We start from the raw sequence: 27,984 nt of genomic DNA, 5'->3' as shown, positions 1-27,984 counted from the left end.
GTCTGTGTTCTTTTGCCCATATTAATCTTTTAGTTTTATTGGCCAGTCTGAGATATGGCTTTTTCTTTGCAACTCTGCCTAGAAGGCCAGCATCCCGGAGTCGCCTCTTCACTGTTGACGTTGAGACTGGTGTTTTGCAGGTACTATTTAATGTAGCTGCCAGTTGAGGACTTGTGAGGCGTCTGTTTCTCAAACTAGACACTAATGTACTTGTCCTCTTGCTCAATTGTGCACCGGGGCCTCCCACTCCTCTTTCTATTCTGGTCAGAGCCAGTTTGTGCTGTTCTGTGAAGGGAGTAGTACACAGTGTTGTGCGAGATCTTCAGTTTCTTGGTAATTTCTCGCATGGAATAGCCTTCATTTCTCAGAACAAGAATAGACTGACGAGTTTCAGAAGAAAGTTCTTTGTTTCTGGCCATTTTGAGCCTGTAATCGAACCCACAAATGCTGATGCTCCAGATACTCAACTGGGCTAAAGAAGGCCAGTTTTATTGCGTCTTTAATCAGAACAACAGTCTTCAGTTGTGCTAATGCCATTGCAAAATGGTTTTCTAATGATCAATTAGCCTTTTTAAATGATCAACTTGGATTAACTAACACAACGCTTGCCATTGGAACACAGGTGTTGCTGCTAATGGCTCTCTGTACGCCTATGTAGCTATTCCATAAAAAAAATCTGCCGTTTCCAGCTACAATACTCATTTACAACATTAACAATGTCTACACAGTATTTCTGATCAATTTTATGTTATTTTAGTGGAGTGTTTCTTTCAAAAAACAAGGACATTTCTAAGTGACCCCAAACTTTTGAACGGTAGTGCACGTGTGGGAATGAGTACACGGATAGAGGAAGGTGGAAGGGAGTTGAGGGGGATGGAGGGATCTCTAGGGTATCAGGGGTGTTGTGTTTCCTCCCTTACCCACGGGTGCTGACTCACGAAACGATGTCACAGCAGTGGATCAGGTGTCGCTGGCTGCCATGTTGTCTGATCCAGTTTTAAGATGGTGGCGGCGGTGGCACGAGTACACAGGCACACACACACACACACACACACACACACACACACACACACACACACACACACACACACACACACACCATATACCCACTTCAACTGACACAAAATCTCCCTACCCATGTAGTCACATTAGTGAAATTTAGTGTACTTACACCCCAGTTCTTATCATGACCCCGAAGTCAGCAGGATATTTTGTTATATAAAGGTGTCACCTGTTGACTTTAACTTGAAACCAACTGTTTAGTTGTCATCAATAAGAGTTAGAGAAGTTATATTAGAAGCTCTTTAGGATTGAGATTCACTGCTAGTGGGACGTATGTATAGAATGAGTACATTGAGTACATGGAAAGAATAGAGTGGGAGGGGGATAGAGGAGGGTAGAAGGGAGTTGAGGGGATGGTGGGGGTGTCTTGGGGGTCAGGGGTGTTGTGTTTCCCCCCCCACCCGTACCCGTGGGCACTGACTCATGAAACGATGTCACAGCAGTGGATCAGGTGTCGCTGACTGCCATGTTGTCTGATCCAGTTTAAGATGGTGGCGGTGGTGGCACGAGTACACAGGCACGTTCAGACACTCACACACACTCACACGCAGACACACCAACGCCCATTTAACACATGAGACGGGAAAACAGAAACACACACGTCTGCTTACTTGGCCATGTATGCACGGTTGAACAAGTTCTCAAACAAAGAGTATAGTTATTGTGAAAACATTCCCAACCCTCACCAATCCATTCTTTCTCTCTCTATTTCAGATTAGCGGCAAACGAACCGTCGTTTATGTCTGGTCAGCTAAAGATATTAGACCAGCGGCACAAACAGAAACTAAATCTTAAAGCCCTAGATGCTGTGCTCTTCGGCCCTCCCTTACGTAAGTATTTGTATTTATTATGGATCCCCGTTAGCTGCTGCCAAAGCAGCAGCTACTCTTCCTGGGGCCCAACAAAATTAAGGCAGTTTATACAATTTTAAAACATTACAATACATTCACAGATTTCACAACACACTGTGTGCCCTCAGGCCCCTACTCCACCACTACCACATATCTACAGTACTATATTCGTGTATGTATCGTGTGTGTGTGCATGTGTCTGTGCCAATGTTTGTGTTTTTTCATAGTCCCCGCTGTTCTAGAAGGTGTTTTTTTAATCTTTTTTTTTTTTTTAATCAAATTTTACTGCTTGAGATGTTATAGATGTTATAACCATGTATTGCTACCACTGTATCATCAAAGGTATTATCTAAGTGAGTTTCAGAGATAGTCGGAATACTGATGTCGTCTGTTACAAGCAAGTTATTCACTTCATGGACCTTGTTTCTTAGGCTACATATGTTAACATGGGCTATTTTTAGCACTTTTCTGGGTTCCATGGTTGTTTTTAATGCCTTACTGGGAAACGTATCAGAGGTAGACTTACTCGTGTTATTTACATTGGAGCTGATAGTGCAGGGTGAGCTGCATAAAGCGGTCTTCCTACTATTGCACACCGCCTCAGTGCTAACAGTGTAACTCTGGTTTATAGGCTCATGATTACTGCTTACAATAGCTGTAGGATAAACAGATGTATTCGGTGCAATTAGGGGTACATCAATTAAATGACTTACATTGTGTTTGCCATTGCTCCTAAGATCATGCACATTTGATGCAGCATTATGACGACTCATTGTCACAATGGTAGGGATTAACTGAGATGGTCTTGGGTCATTGATAAGTCATTGTTTCAACGCAGCCACGAAATGCGTGGACAGAGTCCAGGAGCCATGATGATTTGGATGGACTCCGTCATTCCTGTGGAGTATCTTCTGTTTCCAGAAGGTGTCAAAGTTATCTATAAAAGTGACTCCAGCAGAGCTACAGTAGTCTTTTAGCCAGATGTATAATGCCTATTTTTTTTGTCTTTTTATGCTAAAATCAGTTCTTTTAAAATCAATTTTCAAATGTTCCGAGCTGGCCCTCCTGATGTCGTTCTACCCCACATGGACTACGACAGTGTCAGCTCCCGGCATCTGTGGTAGAACAGTCGGAAGCAGCCTTGTTATGACCTGTACTCGTGCTCCTGGGTAGCACAGGGTTTTTGTCCTGGGGACCGAGATGTTTCTCACCATAGAGCTGCCGATGATGACAGCTGGTGATGTTGAATGTGCCGGTCTTTCAGGCAGCCTCGCGGTCTGGTGAGCCCCGATGAGCTGAACCCGAGGTAGAAGCCACCGGAGAGAGAGACAGAGCCAAGGACGAAGACGCAGGTTCCTCCGGATTCCGATCTTGATTGGGAAGCCACCACGGACGAAGGCGCCGGAACCTCTGGATCCAAGCTGTTTCTGGTCTGTGTCAGTCCGGGCTCAACATCTCCATGGAGACCCCCGTTGCCAGAGGAGGCCGCCTTGGATTTCCACGGCGAGTGACGTACCTCCATGGCTGGTTGGTTGGGTCGCGATCAGCTCCGTTCTCCAGGGAAGGGTGAGACCCCTTCGGGATGGAACCCTGCCTAGCACCTGCCAGTTAGCTGTGGAGAGGCGACACGGCGGCAAAACTTCCACCACACCAGAGCGGCGTCCGGCTACTGGGGGGGAAGAAACATAAAAAGTAGGTGGGCGTGGGTTCCCCAGTAGCTTATGTAGGTTAGCTACTTGCTTGCTAAGAGTAGCTACTTTGCTCCTGTAGTACTCCGCAAGCAAGCAGTTGCTACATTGAAATCCAAAGCGGTCCACATTGTCCCGGAACAAAGCAAAGTAAACGCAGATCCTGCAACGTTGGAAACGTTCAATAGAGGCCTCCATTTGAGACCGCCGAGCCAGCTAGGCTAGGTGGGCTTTTTCTCCCCCTATACGGAATCTGGCAGGATCCCTGGACAGATAGCAGCGCCCACAGCAATTTAGCCCAACAGAACCGCAGGATTCAAAACAAAAAGTATATAAAATCACTGTCAGCTTTTAAACCGAGGTCTTTAGTTCAGGCTTCAGCGTTCGACAACAAACATACGTTGCGCTCTGAAGTATGTGTGACTGTTTGGTGCCAGTATTTCTGAAACATCATGGAAATGATGAAAAAGTGAAGAGTTTATTTCCAAAGCGCTATATCCACCAATTTTCACGTTTGTTTTTTCATCGGAAATTATTGCTTCTGGGTACATTCATGTGTGTGTAAAATATTACTATTCTCAGATTTTTTATTCATAGATTTTAGATGTGTATGAAAATATATATTTTTTTGCTAAACGGATTGGTTCGATTGCAATAAACAGGCAGAACTTAGAACACAGTGGGCTCCATCATTCTTGAATGGAAGAAGTTTGGAACCACCAAGTCAATTCTTAGAGCTGGCCGCCCGGCCAAACTGAGCAATCGGGGAGAAGGGCCTTGGTCAGGGAGGTGACCAAGAACCCGATGGTCACTCTGACAGAGCTCCAGAGTTCCTCTGTGGATATGGGAGAACCTTCCAGAAGGACAACCATCTCTGAAGCACTCCACCAATCAGGCCTTTATGGTAGAGTGGCCAGACGGAAGCCACTCCTCAGTAAAAGGCACATGACAGCCCGCATGGATTTTCCAAAAGGTACCTGAAGATTCTCTGGTCTGATGAAACCAAGATTGAACTCTTTGGCCTGAATTCCAAGCGCCATTTCTGGAAGTGACCTGGCACCGTACCTATGGTGAAGCCTGGTGGTGGCAGCATCATGCTGTGGGGATGTTTTTCAGCGGCAGGGACTGGGAGTCAGGATCGGAGCAAAGTTCAGAGAGATCCTTGATGAAAACCATGCTCTAGAGTGCTCAGGATGTCAGACTGGGGCGAAGGTTCACCTTCCAACAGGACAACAACCCTAAGCACACAGCCAAGACAACGCAGGAGTGGCTTCGGGACTGATCTCTGAATGTCATTGAGAGGCCCAGCCAGAGCTCGGACTTGAACCTGATCAAACATCTCTGGAGAGACCTGAAAATAACTGTGCAGTGATGCTCCCCATCCAACCTGACAGAGCTGAGAGGATCTGCAGAGAAGAATGGTAGAAACTCTCCAAATACAGGCGTGCCAAGCTAGTAGTGTTTTTGTCATTATGGGGTATTGTGTGTAGATTGATGAGGAGAAAAAAACAATTAATTCAATGTTAGAATAAGGCTGTAACGTAACAAAATGTGCAACAGTCAAGGGGTCTGAATACTTTCTGAATGCATCTTAAAGCAAGAATCCTTAATTGAAACAATAACAAAGCAGGCACCCAACCTGTTTTAAATAAAAAACAAAACTAATCGTATGAGCAAAAAATATTTCACTCTATTTGGAACGCTAAGCCAGACAAAATTAAACATGCGTATTTATAAAATGAATATGAGTTTGTGGGCTGTAATGATTAAATATTAAAGCATTAAACCTCTCACTAAAAGCTTCACTCATACATACGATTTAAATCTGAACTGGTTCTCTAGTGGATTATTAAGAAAGACCCATCCTTTGTTCAAAAATTGCCCTCATACAGATTACAACTTCTCATTTCCGATTAATTGAAAATTAAACTTTTTTGTTCAAAGTATTGCCCTTTCTTATACAAGCCATACAAAGCTGGTTACTGTAGAAAATAGTACAAATAAGGAGAAACCCTGGATTGAGTAGGTGTGTCCAAACTGTTGACTGGTACTGTACATACACTGGGTATTTGTGTGTGTATGTGTATATATACACAGTTGAAGTCGGAAGTTAACATGAACTTAGGTTGGGGTCATTAACTTGTTTTAGAACCACTCCACAAATTTCTTGTTAACAAACCATAGTTTTGGCACGTTGGTTAGGACATCTACTTTGTGCATGACACAAGTAATTTTTCCAACAATTGTTTACAGACAGATTATTTCACTTAATCACAATTCCAATGGGTCAGAAGTTTACATACACTAAGTTGACTGTGCCTTTTAAACAGCTTGGAAAATTCCAGAAAATGATGTCATGGCTTTAGAAGCTTCTGATAGGCTAATGGACATCATTTGAGTCAATTGGAGGTGTACCTGTGGATGTATTTCAAGGTCTGCCTTAAAACTCAGTGCCTCTTTGCTTGACATCATGGGAAAATCAAAAGAAATCAGCCAAGACCCAAAACATTGTAGACCTCCACAAGTCTGGTTCATCCTTGGGAGCAATTTCCAAACGCCTGAAGGTACCACCTTCATCTGTACAAACAATAATATGCAAGTATAAACACCATGGGACCAAGCAGCCGTCATACCGCTCAGGAAGGAGACGCGTTTTGTCTCCTAGAGATGAACGTACTTTGGTGCGAAAAGTGCAAATCAATCCCAGAACAACAGCAACGGACCTTGTGAAGATGCTGGAGGAAACAGGTACAAAAGTATCTATATCCACAGTAAAATGAGTTCTATATCAACATAACCTGAAAGGCCACACAGCAAGGAAGAAGCCACTGCTCCGAAACTGCCATAAAAAAGCCAGACTACGGTTTGCAACTGCACATGGGACAAAGTACTTTTTGGAGAAATGTCCTCTGGTCTGATGAAACAAAAATAGAACTGTTTGGCCATAATGACCATAGTTATGTTTGGAGGAAAAAGGGGGAGGCTGGCAGGCCGAAAGAACACCATCCCAACCGCGAAGCACGGGGAACGCAGCATCATGTTGTGGGGGTGCTTTGCTGCAGGAGGGACTAGTGCACTTCACAAAATAGATGGCATCATAAGGAAGCAAAATTATGTGGATATATTGAAGCAACATCTCAAGACATCAGTCAGGAAGTTAAAGCTTGGTCGCAAATGGGTCTTCCATATGGACAATGACCCCAAGCGTACTTCCGAAGTTGTGGCAAAATGGCATAAGGACAACAAAGTCAAGGTATTGGAGTGGCCATCACAAAGCCCTGACCTTTGTGTGGGCAGGAACTGAAAAAACGTGTGTGAGCAAGGAGGCCTACAAACCTGACTCGGTTACACCAGCTCCTTCAGGAGGAATGGGCCAAAATTCACCCAACTTATTGTGGGAAGCTTGTGGAAGGCTACCCAAAACGTTTGACCCAAGTTTAACAATTTAAATGCAATGCTACCAAATACTAATTGAGTGTATGTAAACTTCTGACCCACTGGGAATGTGATGAAAGAAATAAAAGCTGAAATCATTCTCTCTACTATTATTCTGATATTTCACATTCTTAAAATAAAGTGGTGATCCTAACTGACCTAAGATGGAATTTTTACAAGGATTAAATGTCAGGAATTGTGAAACACCTTCGTCAAATACATTTAAACTCAGTTTATGTAAACTTCCGACTTAGTGTGTATTTATATATATATATATTAATCTTAGCAAAAAAAGAAATGTCTTTCAACGATAAATCTTCAAAATCCAAATAACTTCACAGATCTTCATTGTAAAGGGTTTAAACACTGTTTCCCATGCTTGTCCAATGAACCATAAACAATTAATGAACATGCACCTGTGGAACGGTCGTTAAGACAGTTACAGCTTATAGACGGTAGGCAATTAAGGGAGACAGGATGGACAGCTGATCGTCCTCGCATTGGCAGACCATGTGTAACAACACTTGCACGGGATCGGTACATCCGAACATCACTCCTGCAGGACAGGTACAGGATGGCGGCAACAACTGCCCGAGTTACACCAGGAACGCACAATCCCTACATCAGTGCACAGGTTGAAAGAGGCTGGACCGAGGGCTTGTAGGCCTGTTGTAAGGCAAGTCCTCATCAGACATCACCGGCAACAACGTCGCCTATGGGCACAAACCCACCGTCGCTGGACCAGACAGGACTGGCAAAAAGTGCTCTTCACTGATGAGTCACGGTTTGTCTCACCAGGGGTGATGGTCGGATTTGCGTTTATTGTCGAAGGAATGAGCGTTACACCGAGGCCTGTACTCTGGAGCGGGATCGAATTGGAGGTGGAGGGTCCGTCATGGTCTGGGGCGGTGTGTCAAAGACCACATCTGGAACCTGTTGGTTCGGAGGGTGAGTGCTAGGGCTACCCCCCCCCCCCCCCCAGAAATGTCCGGGAACTTGCAGGTGTCTTGGTGGAAGAGTGGGGTAACATCTCACAGCAAGATCTGGCAAAGTCCATGAGGAGGCGATGCACTGCAGGACTTAATGCAGCTGGTGGCCACACCAGATGCTGACTGTTACTTTTGATTTTGACCCCCCCTTTGTTCGTGGACACATTCCATTTCTGTTAGTCACATGTCTGTGGAACTTGTTCAGTTCATGTCTTAGTTGTTGAATCTTGTTATGTTAATACAAATATTTACACATGTTAAGTTTGCTGAAAATAAACGCAGTTGACAGTGAGAGGACGTTTATTTTTTGCAGAGCTTTATATAGTTAACAATTTTCTACATTGTAGAATAATAGTGAAGACATCAAAACTATGAAATAACACATATGGAAACATGTAGTAACTAAAAAAGTGTTTAAAAAAAATCTAAATATATGTTATTTGTGATTCTTGACAGTAGCCACCCTTTTCCATTATGATAGCGTTGCACACTCTTGGCATTCTCTCAACCAGCTTAATGAGGTAGTCATCTGGAAAGCTTTTCAATTAACAGGTGTGCCTTGTTTATTTGTGGAATGTCTTTCCTCCTTAATGCGTTTAAGACAATCAGTTGTGACAAGGTAGGGGTGGTACACAGAAGATAGCCCTATTTGGTGAAAGACCAAGACCATATTATTTCAAGCAAAGAGAAACGGCAGTTCATCGTTACATGAATGTCAGTCAATCGGGAACTTTGAAAGTTTTTTCAAGTGCAGTCGCAAAAACCATCAAGCTCTATGAAGAAACTGGCTCTCATGAGGACCGCCACAGGAAAGAAAGACCCAGAGTTACCTCTGCTGCAGAGGATAAGTTACCAGCCTCACAAATTGCAGCCCAAATAAATGCCTCACAGAGTTCAAGTAACAGACACATCTCAACGTCAACTGTTCAGAGGAGACTGCGTGAATCAGGCCTTCATGGTCGAATTGCTACAAAGAAACCACTACTAAAGGACACCAATAAGAAGAAGACTTGCTTGGGCTGAGAAATACGAGCAATGGACATTAGACCGGTGGAAATCTTTCCTTTGGTCTGATGAGTCCATATTTAAGATTTTTGGTTCCAACCACTGTTTTTGTGAGACGCAGAGTAGGTGAACGGATGATCTCTGCATGTGTGGTTCCCACCGTGAAGCATGGAGGAGGTGTGGGGGTGCTTTGCTGGTGACACTCAGTGATTTATTTAGAATTCAAGGCACACTTAACCAGCATGGCTACCACAGCATTCTGCAGCAATACGCCATCCCATCTGGTTTGCGCTTAGTGGGACTATCATTTGTTTTTCAACAGGACAATGACCCAAATCGCACCTCCAGGCTGTGTAAGGGCTATTTGACCAAGAAGGAGAGTGATGGGGTGCTGCATCAGATGACCTGGCCTCCACAATCACCGGACCTCAACCCAATTGAGATGGTTTGGGATGAGTTGGACCACGCAGAGTGAAGAAAAAGCAGCCAACAAGTGCTCAGCATATGTGGGAACGCCTTCAGGACTGTTGGAAAAGCATTCCAGGTGACTACCTCATGAAGCTGGTTGATAGAATGCCAAGAGCGTGCAAAGCTGTCAAGGCAAAGGGTGGCTACTTTGAAGAATCACAAATAACATATATTTTATGTTTTAACACTTTTTTGGTTACTACATGCTTCCATATGTGTTATTTCATTGTTTTGATGTCTTCACTATTATTCTACAATGTAGAAAACAGTAAAAAAAAAAAAAACTTGAATGAGTAGGTGTGTGTGTGTATATCAAAAAAGCTGCAAAACTAACTATTTGTGTCCTTTGTGTCCAAAGGTGGTGGTGGATGGGTAAAAAATAACAAATAAACTGAGGGATGGTGTCACGTTCCTGACCTGTTTTCCCCTGTTTTGTATTTATTTAGTATGGTCAGGGCGTGAGTTGGGGTGGGTTGTCTATGTGTGTTTTCTATGTTGGGATTTTGGGTTCGGCCTGGTATGATTCTCAATCAGAGGCAGCTGTCAATCGTTGTCCCTGATTGAGAATCATACTTAGGCAGCTGGGGTTTTCACGTTTGGTTTGTGGGTGTTTGTTCCTGTGTTAGTGTTTCGCCACACGGGACTGTTACGGTGTGTTCGTTTATTGTTTTGTATCGTGTATTGTTTTCGTGTTTATTAAATTACCATGGAAACTTACCACTCTGCGAATTGGTTCTGCAAATTGGTTCTCGTCCGATGAGGACGAAATAGACTATCGTTACAGATGGGTCTGGAGAAATGTAACCTCAAGTTCATAGACAGAGCTATGGATGCAAGGACTGACCATCCATGATATAAAAAAAATACAGTTTTATCCATGTTTTGAGGCTATACAGTGTTTGTTTGCATTTACATTGTTTACAAACATTGGAGTAAAACAAGCTTATGTTTTGGGTTCTGACGGGGTATGACAGTTGAACTAAGCTCAGTTATATTCTGCAAGTATAATGGATATATATTAAACATAATTAGTAAAAAATAAAAAAGATTTAGCAATTTACACGAATTTGATGGTAATCTTGAAGTTAATTCAGAAGACCCGGGACATGCCCCTGGAAGTATGACTTAGGATGACGTAACTTGCCCAGGGTGTTTCCTCACTCACTTACTCCCCCCCCCCCCCTCCCTCTCAGGTCCACAACACAACTGGATGAAGGACTTTGTGTTGATGGTATCTATAGTGATCGGGATGGGGGGCTGCTGGTTCGCCTACATCCAGAACAAGTCTTCCAAGGTGCACATGAGTCAGATGATGAAGGACTTGGAGAGCCTGCAGAGTGCTGAGCAGAGCCTCATGGATCTTCAGGGACGGTATGTAGCCTGATGCTGTTTATGAATGGTTTGTAAAAGGTGGTTAAAGGTGGTTAATAGTAAATTTACAAATGGTTTACCATTTTATTAAATTTTTTTAAATGGCATACACAGGTTTAGTTGTCTATTGGCTCGAATGGCTCTGATGTTGTATGTTTGGTGTATGGTATGCAGTCTGAAGACTTATTAAGTTAAATGAATTTAGCTTAGTGATCACGTTATCTGAAAGGTTCTAACCCTGTCTCTCTCTCTCACCGCTCTCCAGCCTCGAAAAGGCCCAGGAGGAGAACCGCACGGTGGCGGTGGAGAAGCAGAACCTGGAGCAGAAGATGAGGTATGAGATCAGCGGCGCCAAGAAGGAGTCGTACCGCCTCCGGGAGCTCCGCCAGGGGGCCGAGTGTGAGCTCAGCCGCCTGAAATATGCTGAGGAGGAGCTGGTGCAGGTAGGAACCATATGTGTGTTGCACATAATTAAGGTAGCAAAACTACCAGTAATTTACCAAAGTTACTGGAATTGTCAGCAATTTTGGTAAGTAACATGTAATTTATGGAAACTTTTGTAATTTATACTTTAATTATTTTAAGTTGATTTTATTTTCATCATATAATTATTTTTTTTCTTAATCATTACATCTGTGTCCATATTTTCCATGAGTTTCTAGTGGATAGACCATATGGTTCAAGAGCAAATAGAATAATTCATGAAAAAAACACTTGAATCAACAATGACATCATTTGCAATTAACTCTGCAACTCCTCCAACTATTGACTTCTTCACAACTGCCACCAGTTTGGCCACAAAACATTTACAACAAAGACATATTGACATAATAAATTAAATAAATGCGTGTACTATTATAAAGTATATTCCATGCTGAAACCCTCATATTAACTGCCAACTGTATTCACCAAGTTGATGGGTTATATTTAGGCTAATGTTCTATTTTTCAAATTTATAACATCTTATTTTATTATTTGATATTTTACATGTTATGAAAATGACCAAAAATCCTTGAAAGTTTATAAAATCTGGTTGTTTACTGGTACATTTCGTTACCGGTAACATTCCCTCCCATTGCAACCCTACAAAGAATACTGTCCCTTTGTTTAGCATCAAATCCCATCTCCCTTTGTCATGTGAAATACTGCCCCCTTGTGTAGCATACAGTACAATGCAGTCTCCATTCACAGTAAGATGAATGCAGTATAGAATTCAGGTCAAATGCATACCACACATAGAATACTATTCCTCTGTGTATAACATACTATTCCACAGTGAAGCATTTGTCACTGTTCCCCTGCGCATCGCATAATAACATCTCCTTATGTACTAGTCTCAGAAACCCAGACACTAGGCAACAGCAGTGACTAGGGTCTGGGATTAATGACGGAACCTCTTGGAAACTTTGAAGAATAAAAAAAATACTTTTCCCGGGGAGCGTCGTCTTCAAACAGATAGCTGTGCCAAAGAAATCACGAGGCGGACATGCCAGAACGTCATGATTCGAAACAGAGTTTTTAACAAAGGTAGTTGATGCAAACTAGCCACTTGCAAAATGCACTCATTAAAAATAACATCTGTGATCTCCATCTTGCTAGCTACGTGAGCAACAAGCAGATTAGGCAGTGACTGAGTTCCTCTATGCCAAACTAACATTGAATTCTGAACAAACGTGTAAGCCGGAACATTGCTTCATTGTGGGAGGCAACCCATCTGTCTAGAGAGACTACTTGTACAATACACTTTTACGCCAAGATTTCATATTATCCCATGCGTGTGCGACGCCTAAATGTCCCCCCCCCCCCTGTCCCCAGGTGCGTATGGCCCTGAAGCGTGCGGAGAAGGAGATGCAGACAGAGTGGTCGGTCCCAGAGGCCCTACAGATGTGGCTACAACTCACCCATGAGGTGGAGGTCCAATATTACAACATCAAGAAACATAGCGCAGAGCTACAGCTCACTGTCGCTAAGGAAGAGGTAACTACCAAATGACATCACTTCCTAGGAGACAGTGTCAAGTTCAAGTAGGAGCAGGTTTTAGGGTGATTTTGGGGATGTAAATGAGTTGGTTCATTGGGTTCTGAATTTGTAAGTGAGTGGAGTTAAATGTTGAAGTGCAGTATGGAAAATAAGCATTTTGCACTTGTGTAATTGAAAATGTCTGTAAACATGCACAGACACATGCACACAGACGCATAGAGGCAGACACACACACACACAAAAACAGTAGTATACTGCATTGTACAATACATGGCAGAAGGTATGTGGACGAGCTCGTCGAACATCTCATTCCAAAATCATGGGCATCAATATGTACCCCCTTTGCTGTAATGACAGCCTCCACTCTTCTGGGAAGGCTTTCCACTAGCTGTTGGAGCATTGCTACGGGGACTTGCTTCCTTTCAGCCACAAGAGCATTAGTGTGGTCGAGCACTGATGTTGGGCGATTAGGTCCGGCTCGCAGTCGGCGTTCCAATTCATTCCAAAGGTGTTCAATGGTGTTGAGGTCAGGGCTCTGTACAGGCTAGTCAAGTTCTTCCACACCGATCTCAACAAATCTTTTTATTTTATTTTTATATACCTTTTTTCTTCCCAATTTCGTGGTATCCAATTGGTAGTAGTTACAGTCTTGTCTCATCGCTGCAACTTCCGTACGGACTCGGGAGAGGCAAAGGTCGAGAGCCATGCGTCCTCCGAAACACAACTTGGCCGCACTGCTTCTTGACACAACGCACATCCAACCCGGAAGCCAGCCGCACCAATGTGTCGGAGGAAACACCGTACACCTGGCGACCTGGTCAGCGTGCACTGCACCCGGCCCGCCACAGGAGTCGCTAGTGCGCGATGAGACAAGGATATCCCTGCCGGCCAAACCCTCCCTAACCCGGACGACGCTGGGTCAATTGTGCGTCGCCCCATGGACCTCGGTCGGCTGCGACAGAGCCTGGGCTCGAACCCAGAATCTCTGGTGGCCCAGCTAGCACTGCGATGCAGTGCCTTAGACCACTGCGCCACCCGGGAGGCCCGACAAATAATTTCTTGCATTGTGCACAGGGGCATTGTCATGCTGAAACAGGAAAGGGCCTTCCCCAAACTGTTGCCACAAAGTTGAAAGCACAGAATGTCATTGAATACTGTAACATTAAGATTTCCCTTCACTGGAAGTAAGGAGCCTAGCCCGAACCATGAAAAGCAGCCCCAGATCATTATTTCTCCTCCACTAAACTTTACAGTTGGCACTATGCATTCGGGCAGGTAGTGTTCTCCTGGAATCCGCCAAACCCAGATTCGTGCGTCAGACTGCCAGATGGTGAAGTATGATTCATCACTCCAGAGAACGTGTTTTCACTGCTCTAGAATCCAATAACCGCAAGCTTTACACAATTCCAACCGATGCTTGGCATTGCGCATGGTAATCTTAAGCCATTTCATGAACTTCCCGACAAACAGTTCTTGTGCTGACGTTGCTTACAGAGGCAGTTTGGAACTCGGTAGTGAGTGTTGCAACCGTGGACAGATGATTTTTACACGCTATGCACTCGGCGGTCCCGTTCTGTGACCTTGTGTGGCCTACAACTTCGCGGCTGAGCCATTGTTGCTCCTAGACGTTTCCACTTCACAATAACAGCGTTGACAGTTGACTGGGGAAGCTCGAGCAAGGCCGAAATTTGACAAACTTGTTGGAAAGGTGGCATCCTATGACGGTGCCACGTTGAAAGTCACTGAGCTCCTCAGAAGGTTCATTCTACTGACAATGGTTTCCTATGGATATTACATGGCTGCATGCTTAATTTGATACACCTGTCAGTAACGGGTGTGGCTGAAATAGCCAAATCCACTAATTTGAAGGAGTGTCCACATACCTTTTGGCCATGTAGTGTATATCAGTGCATGTAGGATTGCCTGCATATCAGTCTGTTATTGCTCCAGCCAACAGATTGTGGTCTTGACAAGAGATGTTTCACTGTTTAATGTATTCAAGAACAACAGCTAAACTGGGAAGATATTTGATAAGATAAGGCACTGATGTTTTATTGTAGTATAGACAGCAAATATTGGATGCTATGCATTCAGTGATGATTGTGTTACAATATAGTCATATAGTGTGTATGTCTTTTTTCCCACAAACAGTATTCTGTAATAAACTGTAATATACTTAAGCAATAAAGCCGAGGAGCTGTGGTATATGGGCAATATACCACGGCTTTCAGCCAATCCGCATCCAGGAGCCAAACTACCCGGCTTATAATGTAGAATACTATACTACACTTTAGTATCCCTCAATCATGTGTAGTGCTTACTTTTGAATTTTGTAGGACACTGTATTATACTATATTAAATACTACAGTATTATCTGCAAAAACAACTGTAGGAAATACTACAGTTATATCTGCTAAAACACTGTTTTTTAACTATAGTCATACTACATTATTTAATTTGAATATGCTCCACCCATTCTCATCCCCAATATCCCAATTTCTGGCACCCATGAGTGAGAAACCTATATGCCAAGTATATACCACATATTGTATTCCCTACAGGTTATAGAAACGAGCAGAAGCTCTGAACTATCCATTCAGTCTCCGGTCTTACAGGTTATGGAACATTTTCTCTTAGTATTTGCCCGGTAGGTTTCATCAAGGAGAAAGCCCCCACTTCTATGTCAAATAAAACAAAAAACACTATATAGTAAATACTACAGTAATAAAAACACTGCAATAGTTACTATAGTATACTGTACACTATCGTTTTTACTATAGTAATACTACAGTATTTATACTATAATAAACTTTACTACAGACGTGCCCACAAAAACACTACAGTGAATACTATAGTATACTACAGTCATATCCAAAAACACTACAGTAAATACTACAGTATGCTTATGCAAAAACACTACAGTGAATGCTACAGTATGCTTATGCAAAAACACTACAGTGAATACTACAGTATGCTTATGTAAAAACACTACAGTAAATACTACAGTATGCTTCTGCAAGAACACTACAATGCATACTATAGTATATAAATCTAGTAATACTACAGTATTTAGAGCATAGTATATTATAGTAATTTTTCAAATGGGTTTCAGGCAGAGAAAATCAAAAAGAAGAGGAGTTCTGTGTTTGGAACACTTCACGTCGCCCACAGTTCATCCCTGGATGAAGTGGACCACAAGATCCTAGAGGCCAAGTAGGATAACACACACGCACGCAAGCATTCACACAACAGACACACACGCATAGACAAATACGCACACCGCATTGTATTTTGTCACCCTCATCCATTTTTTATTTATTTATTTATTTAACCTTTATTTAACCAGGAAGGGCTCATTGAGATTTAAAATCTCTTTTTCAAGAGCGTCCTGGCCAAGATAGGCAGCACCAAGTCATTACAAAAATTACAGACAGACAACATGAAAAACTACAAGTAATCTAGTAAAAAAACATTGAATTCACAAGAGTATAACAATATCAAAAACAGCAAATTAAAAACATCCATATGTCTTTGTCCATGAGCTAAATTGACGTGAAAGACTTGGGGATTTACTAGCTATTGATTACTGATCGAGACAAGTAAATACAATTGTATTGGTCACATACACGTGTTTAGCAGATGTTATTGCGGGTGTAGCAAAATGCTTGTAAATCCGGATACCCACATATGTCAGTCTACCTAGGGTGTCAATACCTATTACAATAAGTTGTTGTCCATGCTTTAGTGGTATAGGCACAGAAACCAAAGTGTAGTCTGGAAAAAGACAGTTTACCTGGTACAGTGAGAAGAGGATGGGCCTCCCATCTGAGCTGGGGCCCTCTTTAGGTTTCTTCCTTCTAGGGAGTTTTTCCTTACCAATGTGCTTCTTCTTTTGCTTGCTCTTTTGGGTCTAGGTCTGTTGGATGTAAAAGCACTTTGTGATAACTACTGATATAAAGCGGGCTTTATAAAGACATTTGATTTGATTGATTGTCCCAGGAAGTCCCTGTCGGAGGTGACGGCCTGCCTGAGGGAGCGCCTCCACCGCTGGCAGCAGATTGAGAAGCTATGCGGCTTCCCCCTGGTGCACAACTCTGGGCTGCCCAGCCTGACTGCCACCCTGTACTCTGACCACAGCTGGGTGGTCATGCCCCGCGTCTCCGTGCCCCCCTACCCCATCGCCGGCGGGGTGGACGACCTCGACGAGGACACGCCTCCAATCATTCCACAATTCACCTGTACGTATGGAGGTTGTCACAGAAATGCAAATACTCCAGTTACAGATGTAAAGTGACTGGGTGTGAGTGTATGATCACTTGTTACTCATTACGTTGAACGAAAGTAACACGCTACTTTGCAATATTACTTTATGTAGAAAGTAACACGTTATATAAGTAGTTGTATTACTTTAAATTACTTTCATGAAAAAAAACTCAATCTCACCGTTTGTTTGACTGTCAGAGGGAGCAATACCATCACTAGTTTCTCTTTTCATCTGTGGTGCTGCTTTCCTGTGCTAGTCTTCAAAAGATGCTGTCACGTTCGTTGTAAGGCGCAGCGTTCTTAGAGTTCCACATCATTTTAATAAACTGAAACTCACTGAACAAAACAACAAACAACCAACCAAACGAAACGTGAAGCTATACAACTAGCGCTGACAGGCAACTAAACATAGACAAGATCCCACAAAGCACAAAGGGGAAATGGCTGCCTAAATATGATCCCCAATCAGAGACAACGATAAACAGCTACCTCTGATTGGGAACCATAACAGGCCAACATCGACATATAAAACGCCTAGATGACCCACCCTAAATCACACCCCGACCTAACCAACATAGAGAATAAAAGCTCTCTATGGTCAGGGCGTGACAGATGCGCTATAAATTGGCTGCTTCATTAGCCATATATACTGTAAACCAAACATCTGTCGAGATTTCCTATCGTTTCATTATAACTCTTTTCTCGAGCCACCAGTTTTGGTTATAGACCGCAGGCACACGGACCCATAGAGATGTATAGAGGGCACACTTGCATCTAGATGGGAAAGGCCTCAATGGGCTTTGCTATCACAGAAGTGATCATTAGCAAATATCAGAGGTGTGCTCTCTATACATTTCTATGGACAGCAGCTATCATGACATTTCTCCAAATCATATTATATTTGTCACATACACATATTTAGCAGATGTAATTGCGGGTGTAGCGAAATGCTTGTGTTCCTAGCTCCAACAGTGCAGTAATATCTAACAATTCACAACAATACACACACATCTAAAGTAAAAGAATGGAGTTAAGAAATATATCAATATTAGAACGAGGAATGTCAGTGGCATTGACTGAAATGTAGTAGATTGGAATACAGTATATACATATGAAATGAGTAACGCAGTATGAAAACATTAAAGTGACAAGTGTTCCATTAATAAGTAGCCTGTGATTCCATGTCTATGTACAGTTGAAGTCGGACGTTTACATACAGCTTAGCCAAATACATTTAAACTCAGTTTTTCACAGTTCCTGACATTTAATCCTAGTAAAAATGTCTTAGGTCAGTTAGGATCTTCACTTTATTTTAAGAATGTGAAATGTCAGAATAATAGTAGAGAATTATTTATTTCAGCTTTTATTTCTTTCATCACATTTCCAGTGGGTCAGAAGTTTACATACACTCAATTAGTATTTGGTAGCATTGCATTTAAAGTGGTTAACTTGGGTCAAACGTTTTGGTTAACCTTCCACAAGCTTCCCACAATAAGTTGGGTGAATTTTGGCCCATTCCTCCTGACAGAGCTGGTGTAACGGAGTCAGGTTTGTAGGCCTTGTTGCTCGCACATACTTTTTAAGTTCTGCCCAGAAATGTTCTATAGGATTGAGGTCAGGGCTTTGTGATGGCCACTCCAATACCTTGATTTTGTTGTCCTTATGCCATTTTGCCACAACTTTGGAAGTATGCTTGTGGTCACTGTCCATTTGGAAGACCCATTTGCGACCAAGCTTTAACTTTAACTTCCTGACTGATGTCTTGAGATGTTGCTTCAATATATCCACATAATTTTCCTCCCTCATGAAGCCATCTATTTTGTGAAGTGCACCAGTTTCTCCTGCAGCAAAGCACCCCCAGAACATGATGCTGCCACCCCCGTGCTTCACGGCTGGGATGGCGTTCTTCGGGTTGCAAGCCTCCCCTTTTTCCTCCAAAGATAACAATGGTCATTATGGCCAAACAGTTCTATTTTTGTTTCATCAGACCAGAGGACATTTTTCCAAAAGTACGATCTCTGCACTTTTCCCAATGTGCAGTTCCAAACCATAGCTTTTTTATGGCGGTTTTGGAGCAGTGGCTTATTCCTTGCTGAGTGACCTTTCAGGTTATGTCGATATAGGACTCGTTTTACTGTGGATACTTTTGTACCTGTTTCCTCCAGCATCTTTACAAGGTCCTTTGCTGGATTGATTTGCACTTTTCAAAGTACGTTCATCTCTAGGAGACAGAATGCGTCTCCTTCCTGAGCTGTATGAGCTGTATGTACTATTGTTTGTAAAGATGAACATGGTACCTTCAGGTGTTTGGAAATTGCTACCAAGGTTGAACCAGACTTGTGGAGGTCTACAATTCTTTTCTGAGGTCTTGGCTGATTTCTTTTGATTTTCCCATGATGTCAAGCAAAGAGGCACTGAGTTTGAAGGTAGGCCTTGAAATACATCCACAGGTACACCTCCAATTGACTCAAATGATGTCAATTAGCCTATCAGACGCTTCTTAAGCCATGACATAATTTTCTGGAATTTTCCAAGCTGTTTAAGGGCACGGTTAAATTCTGACCCACTGGAATTGTGATACAGTGAATTATAAGTGAAATAATCTGTCTGTAAACAATTGTTGGAAAAGTACTTATCATGCACAAATTAGATGTCCTAACCGACTTGTCAAAACTGTAGTTTGTTTACAAGAAATTTGTGGAGTGGTTGAAAAACGAGTTTTAATGACTCCAACCTAAGTGTATGTAAACTTCCAACTTCAACTCTATATAGGGCAGCAGCCTCTAAGTTGCAGGGTTGAGTAACTGGTTGGTAGCCGGCTAGTGATGGCTATTTAACAGTCTGATGGCCTTTAGATAGAAGCTGTTTTTATGTCTCTCGGTCCCAGCTTTGATGCACCTGGACTGATCTTGCCTTCTGGATGGTAGCAGGGTGAACAGGCCGATGCTCAGGTGGTTGATGTCCTTGATGATCTTTTTGGCCTTCCTGTGACATCGGGTGCTGTAGGTATCCTGGAGGGCAGGCAGTGTGCCCCCGGTGATGCGTTGGGCAGACCGCACCACCCTGCGGTTGCGGGCAGTGCAGTTGCCGTACCAGGAGGTGATACAGCCCAACAGGATGCTCTCAATGGTGCTTCTGTAAAAGTTTGTAGGTCTTAGGGGCCAAGTCAGAGGTTATTTTCCTGGCACCACTTCACTAGGGCCCTCACCTCCTCCCTGTAGGCTGTCTCGTCATTGTTGGTAATCAGGCCTACAACTGTTGTGTCATCTGCAAACTTAATGATTGAGTTGGAGGCATGCGTGGCCACACAGTCATGGGTAAATGGGGAGTACAGGATGGGGCTGAGCACGCACCCTTGTGGGGCCCCTGTGTTGAGGATCAGCGAAGTGGAGGTGTTTCCTACCTTCACCACCTGGGGGCGGCCCAGGATGTCCAGGACCCAGTTGCACAGGGCAGGCTTGGAGGGTACTATGGTGTTGAAGGGTGAGCTATAGTCAATGAACAGCATTCTTACATAGGTATTCCTCTTGTCCAAATGGGATAGGGCAGTGTGCAGTGCGATGGCGATTGCATCATCTGTGGATCTATTAGGGCGGTATGCAAATTGAAGTTGGTCTAGAGTGTCAGATAAGGTAGAGGTGATATGATCCTCAACTAGCCTCTCAAAGCACTTCATGATGACAGAAGTGAGTGCTATGGGGCGATAGTCATTTAGTTCAGTTACCTTTGCTTTCTTGGGTACAGGAACAATGGTGGACATCTTGAAGCAAGTGGGGACAGCAGACTGGGATAGGGATATATTGAATATGTCTGTAAACACTCCAGCCAGCTGGTCCGTGCATGCTCTGAGGACGCATCTAGGGATGCCGTCTAGGCCGGCAGCCTTGCAAGGGTTAACGCGTTTAAATGTCTTACTCACGTCGGCCACGGAGAACGAGAGCCCACAGTCCTTGGGAGCGGGCCTCAAAGTGGGGGAAGAAGGTGTTTAGCTTGTCCGGGAGCAAGACATCGGTGTCCGCGATGTGGCTAGTTTTCCCTTTGTAATCCGTGATTGTCTGTAGACCCTGCCACATACATCTCGTGTCTGAGCCGTTGAATTGTGGCTCCACTTTCTATGTACTGATGTTTTGCCTGTTTGATTGCCTTACAGAGGGAATAACTACACTGTTTGTATTCAACCATATTCCCGGTCACCTTGCCATGGTTAAATATGGTGATTCACACTTTCAGTTTTGCTCGAATGCGTCCATCTATCCACAGTTTCTGATTTGGGTAGGTTTTAATAGTCACAGTGGGAACAACATTCGCTATACACTTCCTGATGAACTCAGTCACCGTGTCAGTGTGTACGTCAATGTTATTTTCAGAGGCTACCCGGAACATATCCCAGTCCGCGTGACAAAACAATCTTGAAGCATGGATTCCGATTTGGTCAGATCAGTTCTGGTTATAGACACGTCCCTCAAACAGCCTTTTTCCGCTCGCTCGAGAACTAAATGAAGAAACAAGTTGAGATCGGATCATGGAAACACGCGACCGGTAGAGATATGATTCTGAAAGTATTGCTCATTGTTTGACAAAGTAACTGTAATAAAAAAAGTTGACAACGTTATGCGTTACTTTACTCCGTTACTCATATACAGTAAGTAATCTGATTACATAACGCATTACAAAAGTGATGATGGCCAGTACAGCATTGGAGTGTACTTTGTCTGATTTTTACATCAACAACGCTAAAATAGATTTAAAATGTGTGTTTTAAGTTGTGTGTTCAGTCCGAGTACTGTATGTATGACTATCGTTATGACCACATCTGGCTGTGTAACCTAGATTCCTACTCTCTCTGGTATTTTCCCAGCAGCCTCTATAATGCGGCCATCTCTGACGCGCAGCAGCAGCCTGTGTCGGTCCCGCCGGAGTCTCTACAGCACCCCGCAGCCGTCAATGATGTCTGCCGACCCTGACCTGCTCTCTATGGCCAGCCCACCCCTCTCCTACCACCCAGAGGGTGAAGAAGAACACATCATCTTAATCGAGAGAAAGGGGTATGTTACCTTTCACCACCTCTGCCCTCTTTTATACCGGATCAGTTTAGGGTCATTTATTCAGAATATAAGACATTGAATGTGTGCTGATATTAGTTGCGTTGTAATTATTTTTATTTCTCTTACACTCTGTCTCTGTCTGCTCTGTGTGTGTCTCTGCTCTGTGTCTGTCTGTCTGCCTCTCTCGTCTCTGCCTGCTTCTCTGTCTCTGTCACAGGGACACTCAGGATACGTCCTCAGATACAGACTCTCTCAACTCCTCCTTGGGACGGAAACAGTCCTATGCCAACCCCTGCACGCCAGGCCCAGAGCCCCCCTACCGCAAGATCTCCCGCGAGGAGCTGATGATGCTGAGCCAGCAGGAGCCTCAGACTTACATCCGGGACTCACCCCCTCCTCAAGGGGGAGTTGCGTCCCTCTCGACTTCCTCCTCGGCCAACCCCTCCCCTGCCCTGGAGCACCACTCACACTCCCACACGCACTCGCACAAACACAAGGGCTCACCCGACCTCACCCGTGGCTCCATCCCAGAGTCCCACAGCATGTCCTTCACCACCCCGACGGCGGGAAACAAGGCCGTGTTCAACGGCATCCTGGAGAAGTCCTATAGCATGGGCCAGCTGCCCGCGGGAATGACGGGGCCAGGGGGGGTGGTGGTGGTGGGGCGCAACCCATCCCTCACCTCACTGGACAATGAGGGCAGGGGGGTGGGGGCAAAGGAGAAGAAGCTACAGAGAACCTCCTCTCAGGACTCCTGTGACAACGGAGACAAGACCAAGAAGTCCTCGTCCAAGATCAAGAGCTTGTTCAAGAAGAAAAAGTAGTAGTACTCAGAGAGAGAGAGAGAGAGAGGGGACGGGACAAAAAAAGGATCAAGATGAAGTCATTTTAGCCTTAATAAAAAATGGACGTTGTCAACGGAAGCTAAAACAATCTTTTTTGTGCCATTGTTCCTTTTTTTTTCTTCAAAGATGGAATGTAGCTCTGTCTGGGAACCTCAATAATGCCCTTTAATTAATTGTTTTTGCTCACTCATAGCCTCAAAGTTAAGGCTTCAAAGGTCACCGAAAGTTTAAAAGGTAAAGGGTCATGCCGGCTGCCATCCCCCAGGCAACCGTGAAAAGCACGAGCCTGCTCACTCGACGTCTTCTGGTTCTTTTTCAGTTGAAGAAACAAAAAAATACATTTCACTTGTGTTCCATCTGGGGGTTGAGGGGCTTGTGCTTGACACATTTATTTTCAGAAGAAAAAAAAAGAAATACTACTTAAGTTTGTTGCACTACTGCTTTCCTGTTTTCTGGGAAAGGGCCGCCACTGCTCGCAGAGTAAATATTAATGTATACAGTACAGATGAGAATGATGTATGGGGAAGAGGCATTAGAGATGCACCACATGGTAGGCTATTGAAGCCAAAATCGCTTGGTGTTTCCAATGTTTTTTGCAATGGATTTTATTTATATACACACACACACACACACACACACACACACACACACACACACTGAGTATACCAAACATTAGGAACACCTTCCTAATATGGAGTAGCACCCACCCTTTTTGCCCTCAGAACAGCCTCAATCGTCGGGGCATGGACTCGACAAGGTGTCAAGTGTTCCACAGGGATGTTGGCCCATGTTGACTCCAATGCTTCCCATAGTTGTGTCAAGTTGTCTGGATGTACTTTGGGTGGTGGACCATTCTTGATACACATGAGAAACTGTTGAGTGAGAAAATCCTTGTGGTGTTGCAGTTCTTGACACAAACCGGTGTGCCTGGCACCTACTACCGTACCCCGTTCGAAGGCACTTAAATCTTTTGTCTTACCTATTCACCCTCTGAATGGGACACATACACAATCCATGACTCGGTTGTCTGAAGGCTTAGAAATCCTTATTTAACCTGTCTCCTCCCCTTCATCAACACTGATTGAAGTGGATTTAAGAAGTGACATCAATAAGCTATCATAGCTTTCATCTGGATTGACCTGGTCAATTATGGAAAGAGCAGGTGTTCTTAATGTTTTGTGTGCGTGAGTGTGTGAGTATATATATAAACACACTACATATAGAAAAGTATGTGGACACCCCTTCAAATCAGTTGATTCGGCTATTTCAGCCATATCCGTTGCTGACAGGTGTATAAAATCGAGCACACAGCCATGCAATATCCATAGACAAACATTGTCAGTAGAATGTCCTTACTGAAGAGCTTTCAACGTGGCACTGTCATAGGATGCCACCTTCCCAACAAGTCAGTTCATCAAATTTCTGCCCTGCTAGAACTGCCCCAGGTCAACTGTAAGTGCTGTTAGTGTGAAGTGGCAACGTCTAGGAGCGACAACGGCTCAGTCATGAAGTAGTAGGCCACACAAGCTCACAGAACGTGACCGCCGAGTGCTGAAGCGCGTAACACGTAAAAATTGTCTGTCTGCGCTTGCAACACTGACTACAGAGTTCCAAACTGGAAGCAATGCCAAGTGTAGGCTGGAGAGGTGTAAAGTTTGCTGCCATTGGACTCTGGAGCAGTGGAAACGCAAGTTTGCTGGAGGGGGAATAATGGTCTGGGGCTGTTTCATGGTTTGGGCTAGGCCCCGTTGTTCCAGTGACGGAAAATCTTAAGACTACAGCATACAATGACGTTCTAGACAATTCTGTGCTTCTAACTTCATGGCAACAGTTTGGGGAAGGCCCTTTCCTGTTTCAGCATGACAATGCCCCCATGCACAAAGTGAGGTCCATACAGAAATGGTTTGTCGATGTGGAAGAACTGGACTGGCCTGTACAGAGCCCTGACCTCAACCCCATCGAACAACTTTGGGATGTATTGAAACGCCGACTGCAAGCCAGGCCTAATCGCCCAACATTATTGCTCGACCTCACTAATGCTCTCCCCGCAGCAATGTTCCAACATCTAGTGGAAAGCCTTCCTAGAAGAGTGGAGGCTGTTATAGCTGCAAAGGGGGGACCGACTACATATTAATGGCCATGATTTGGGAATGAGATGTTCGATGAGCAGGGGTTTCACATAATTTTGGTCATGTAGTGTGTATGTATATATACAGTACGAGTCAAAAGTTTTGGCACACCTACTCATTCAAGGGTTTTTCTTTATTTTCTATTTTCTACATTGTAGAATAATAGTGAAGACATCAAAACTATGAAATAACACATGGAATCATGTAGTAACCAAAAAAGTGTTAAACAAATCAAAATATATTTTATATTTGAGATTCTTCAAAGTAGCCACCCTTTGCCTTGATGACAGCTTTGCACACTCTTGGCATTCTATCAACCAGCGTCACCTAGGATGCTTTTCCAACAGTCTTGAAGGAGTTCCCACATATGCTGAGCACTTGTTGGCTGCTTTTCCTTCACTCTGCGTGGTCCAACTCATCCCAAACCATCTCAATTGGGTTGAGGTCAGGTGATTGTGGAGGCCAGGTCATCTGATGCAGCAGTCCATCACTATCCTTCTTGGTCAATTAGCCCTTACACAGCCAGGAGGTGTGTTGGGTCATTGTACAGTTGAAAAACAAATGATAGTCCCACTAAGCGCAAACCAGATGGGATGGCGTATTGCTGTAGAATGCTGTGGTAGCCATACTGGTTAAGTGTGCCTTGAATTCTAAAAAAAATCTGTGTTACCAGCAAAGCACCCCCACACCATCACACCTCCTCCTCCATGCTTCACGGTAGTAACCACACATGCGGAGATCATCCTTTCACCTACTCTGCGTCTCGCAGACACGGCGGTTGGAACCAAAAATCTCAAATTTGGACTCATCAGATCAAGGACAGATATCCACCGGTCTAATGTCCATTGCTCGTGTTTCTTGGCCCAAGCAAGTCTCTTCTTCTTATTGGTGTCCTTTAGTAGTGGTTTCTTTGCAGCAAATTGACCATGAAGGCCTGACTCAAGCAGTCTCGTCTGAACAGTTGATGTTGAGATGTGTCTGTTACTTGAACCCTGTGAAACATTTTTTGGGGCTGCAATTTCTGAGGCTGGTAACTATTGAACTTATCCTCTGCAGCAGAGGTAACTCTGTGTCTTCCTTTCCTGTGGCAGTCCTCATGAGAGCCAGTTTCATCGTAGCGCTTGATGGTTTTTGCAACTGCACTTGTAGAAACTTTAAAAGTTCTTGACATGTTTTGTATTCCGCTCCTCCGCTCTCTCCACTGGCTTCCAGTTGAAGCTCGCATCCGCTACAAGACCATGGTGCTTGCCTACGGAGCTGTGAGGGGAACGGCACCTCCGTACCTTCAGGCTCTGATCAGGCCCTACACCCAAACAAGGGCACTGCGTTCATCCACCTCTGGCCTGCTCGCCTCCCTACCTCTGAGGAAGTACAGTTCCCGCTCAGCCCAGTCAAAACTGTTCGCTGCTCTGGCACCCCAATGGTGGAACAAACTCCCTCACGACGCCAGGTCAGCGGAGTCAATCACCACCTTCCGGAGACACCTGAAACCCCACCTCTTTAAGGAATACCTAGGATAGGATAAAGTAATCCTTCTAACCCCCCCCCTTAAAAGAGTTAGATGCACTATTGTAAAGTGGTTGTTCCACTGGATATCATAAGGTGAATGCACCAATTTGTAAGTCGCTCTGGATAAGAGCGTCTGCTAAATGACTTAAATGTAAAAAAATTTAAATGTATTGACTGACCTTCATGTCTTGAAGTAATGATGGACTGTCATTTCTCTTTGCTTATTTCAGCTGTTCTTGCCATAATATGGGATTGGTATTTCACCAAATAGGGCTATCTTCTGTATGCCACCCCTACCTTGTCACAACTGATTGGCTCAAATGCATTATGAAGGAAAGAAATTCCACAAATTAAGTTTGTGGAATGGCTCACCTGTTAATTGAAATGCATTCCAGGTGACTACCTCATGAAGCTGGTTGATAGAATGCCAAGAGTGTGCAAACCTGTCATCAAGGCAAAGGGTGGCTACTTTGAAGAATCTCAAATAACGTAGTTATTTTTTTTGGTTGCATGATTCCATATGTGTTATTTCATAGTTTTGATGTCTTCACTATTATTCTACAGTGTAGAAAATAGTAAAAATAAAGAAAAAACATGGAATGAGAAGGTATCCAAAATTTTAACTGGTACTGTGTGTGTGTGTGTCTATGTGTATATATACAGTGGGGAGAACAAGTATTTGATACACTGCCGATTTTGCAGGTTTTCCTACTTACAAAGCATGTAGAGGTCTGTAATTTTTATCATAGGTACACTTCAACTGTGAGAGACGGAATCTAAAACAAAAATCCAGAAAATCACATTGTGTGATTTTTAAATAATTAATTTGCATTTTATTGCATGACATAAGTATTTGATACATCAGAAAAGCAGAACTTAATATTTGGTACAGAAACCTTTGTTTGCAATTACAGAGCTCATACGTTTCCTGTAGTTCTTGACCATGTTTGCACACACTGCAGCAGGGATTTTGGCCCACTCCTCCATACAGACCTTCCCCAGATCCTTCAGGTTTCGGGGCTGTCGCTGGGCAATACGGACTTTCAGCTCCCTCCAAAGATTTTCTATTGGGTTCAGGTCTGGAGACTGGCTAGACCACTCCAGGACCTTGAGATGCTTCTTACGGAGCCACTCCTTAGTTGCCCTGGCTGTGTGTTTCGTTTCGTTGTCATGCTGAAAGACCCAGCCACGACCCATCTTCAATGCTCTTACTGAGGGAAGGAGGTTGTTGGCCAAGATCTTGCGATACATGGCCCCATCCATCCTCCCCTCAATACGGTGCATTCGTCCTGACCCCTTTGCAGAAAAGCATCCCCAAAGAATGATGTTTCCACCTCCATGCTT

General features: G+C 43.8%; 1 protein-coding gene across 2 annotated transcripts in view; it reads left to right on the top strand.

Annotated features, from left to right (window-relative positions):
• The window catches only part of LOC139561243 (stromal interaction molecule 2-like), a 92,839-nt gene extending 65,468 nt beyond the window's left edge, over window positions 1-27,371 (top strand). The window contains exons 5-12 of one of the 2 annotated variants that reach the window (XM_071378218.1): window positions 1,777-1,892; window positions 10,692-10,869; window positions 11,135-11,312; window positions 12,685-12,846; window positions 15,962-16,062; window positions 16,849-17,087; window positions 21,974-22,157; window positions 22,375-27,371. In XM_071378218.1, the coding sequence (XP_071234319.1) occupies window positions 1,777-1,892; window positions 10,692-10,869; window positions 11,135-11,312; window positions 12,685-12,846; window positions 15,962-16,062; window positions 16,849-17,087; window positions 21,974-22,157; window positions 22,375-22,981 (1,765 nt within the window). In that variant the 3' untranslated portion in view covers window positions 22,982-27,371. Of the gene's footprint in view, window positions 1-1,776; window positions 1,893-10,691; window positions 10,870-11,134; window positions 11,313-12,684; window positions 12,847-15,961; window positions 16,063-16,848; window positions 17,088-21,970; window positions 22,158-22,374 lie in introns of both variants that reach the window. The other variant, XM_071378217.1, reaches the window with a different exon arrangement.
• The last annotated feature ends 613 nt before the right edge of the window (window positions 27,372-27,984 follow it).

Source organism: Salvelinus alpinus, chromosome 31, assembly GCF_045679555.1.
Source record: "Salvelinus alpinus chromosome 31, SLU_Salpinus.1, whole genome shotgun sequence".
Taxonomy (NCBI): domain Eukaryota; kingdom Metazoa; phylum Chordata; class Actinopteri; order Salmoniformes; family Salmonidae; genus Salvelinus; species Salvelinus alpinus.
Note: the sequence above shows the minus strand (reverse complement) of the source record. Positions and strands in the feature narration are given on the sequence as shown.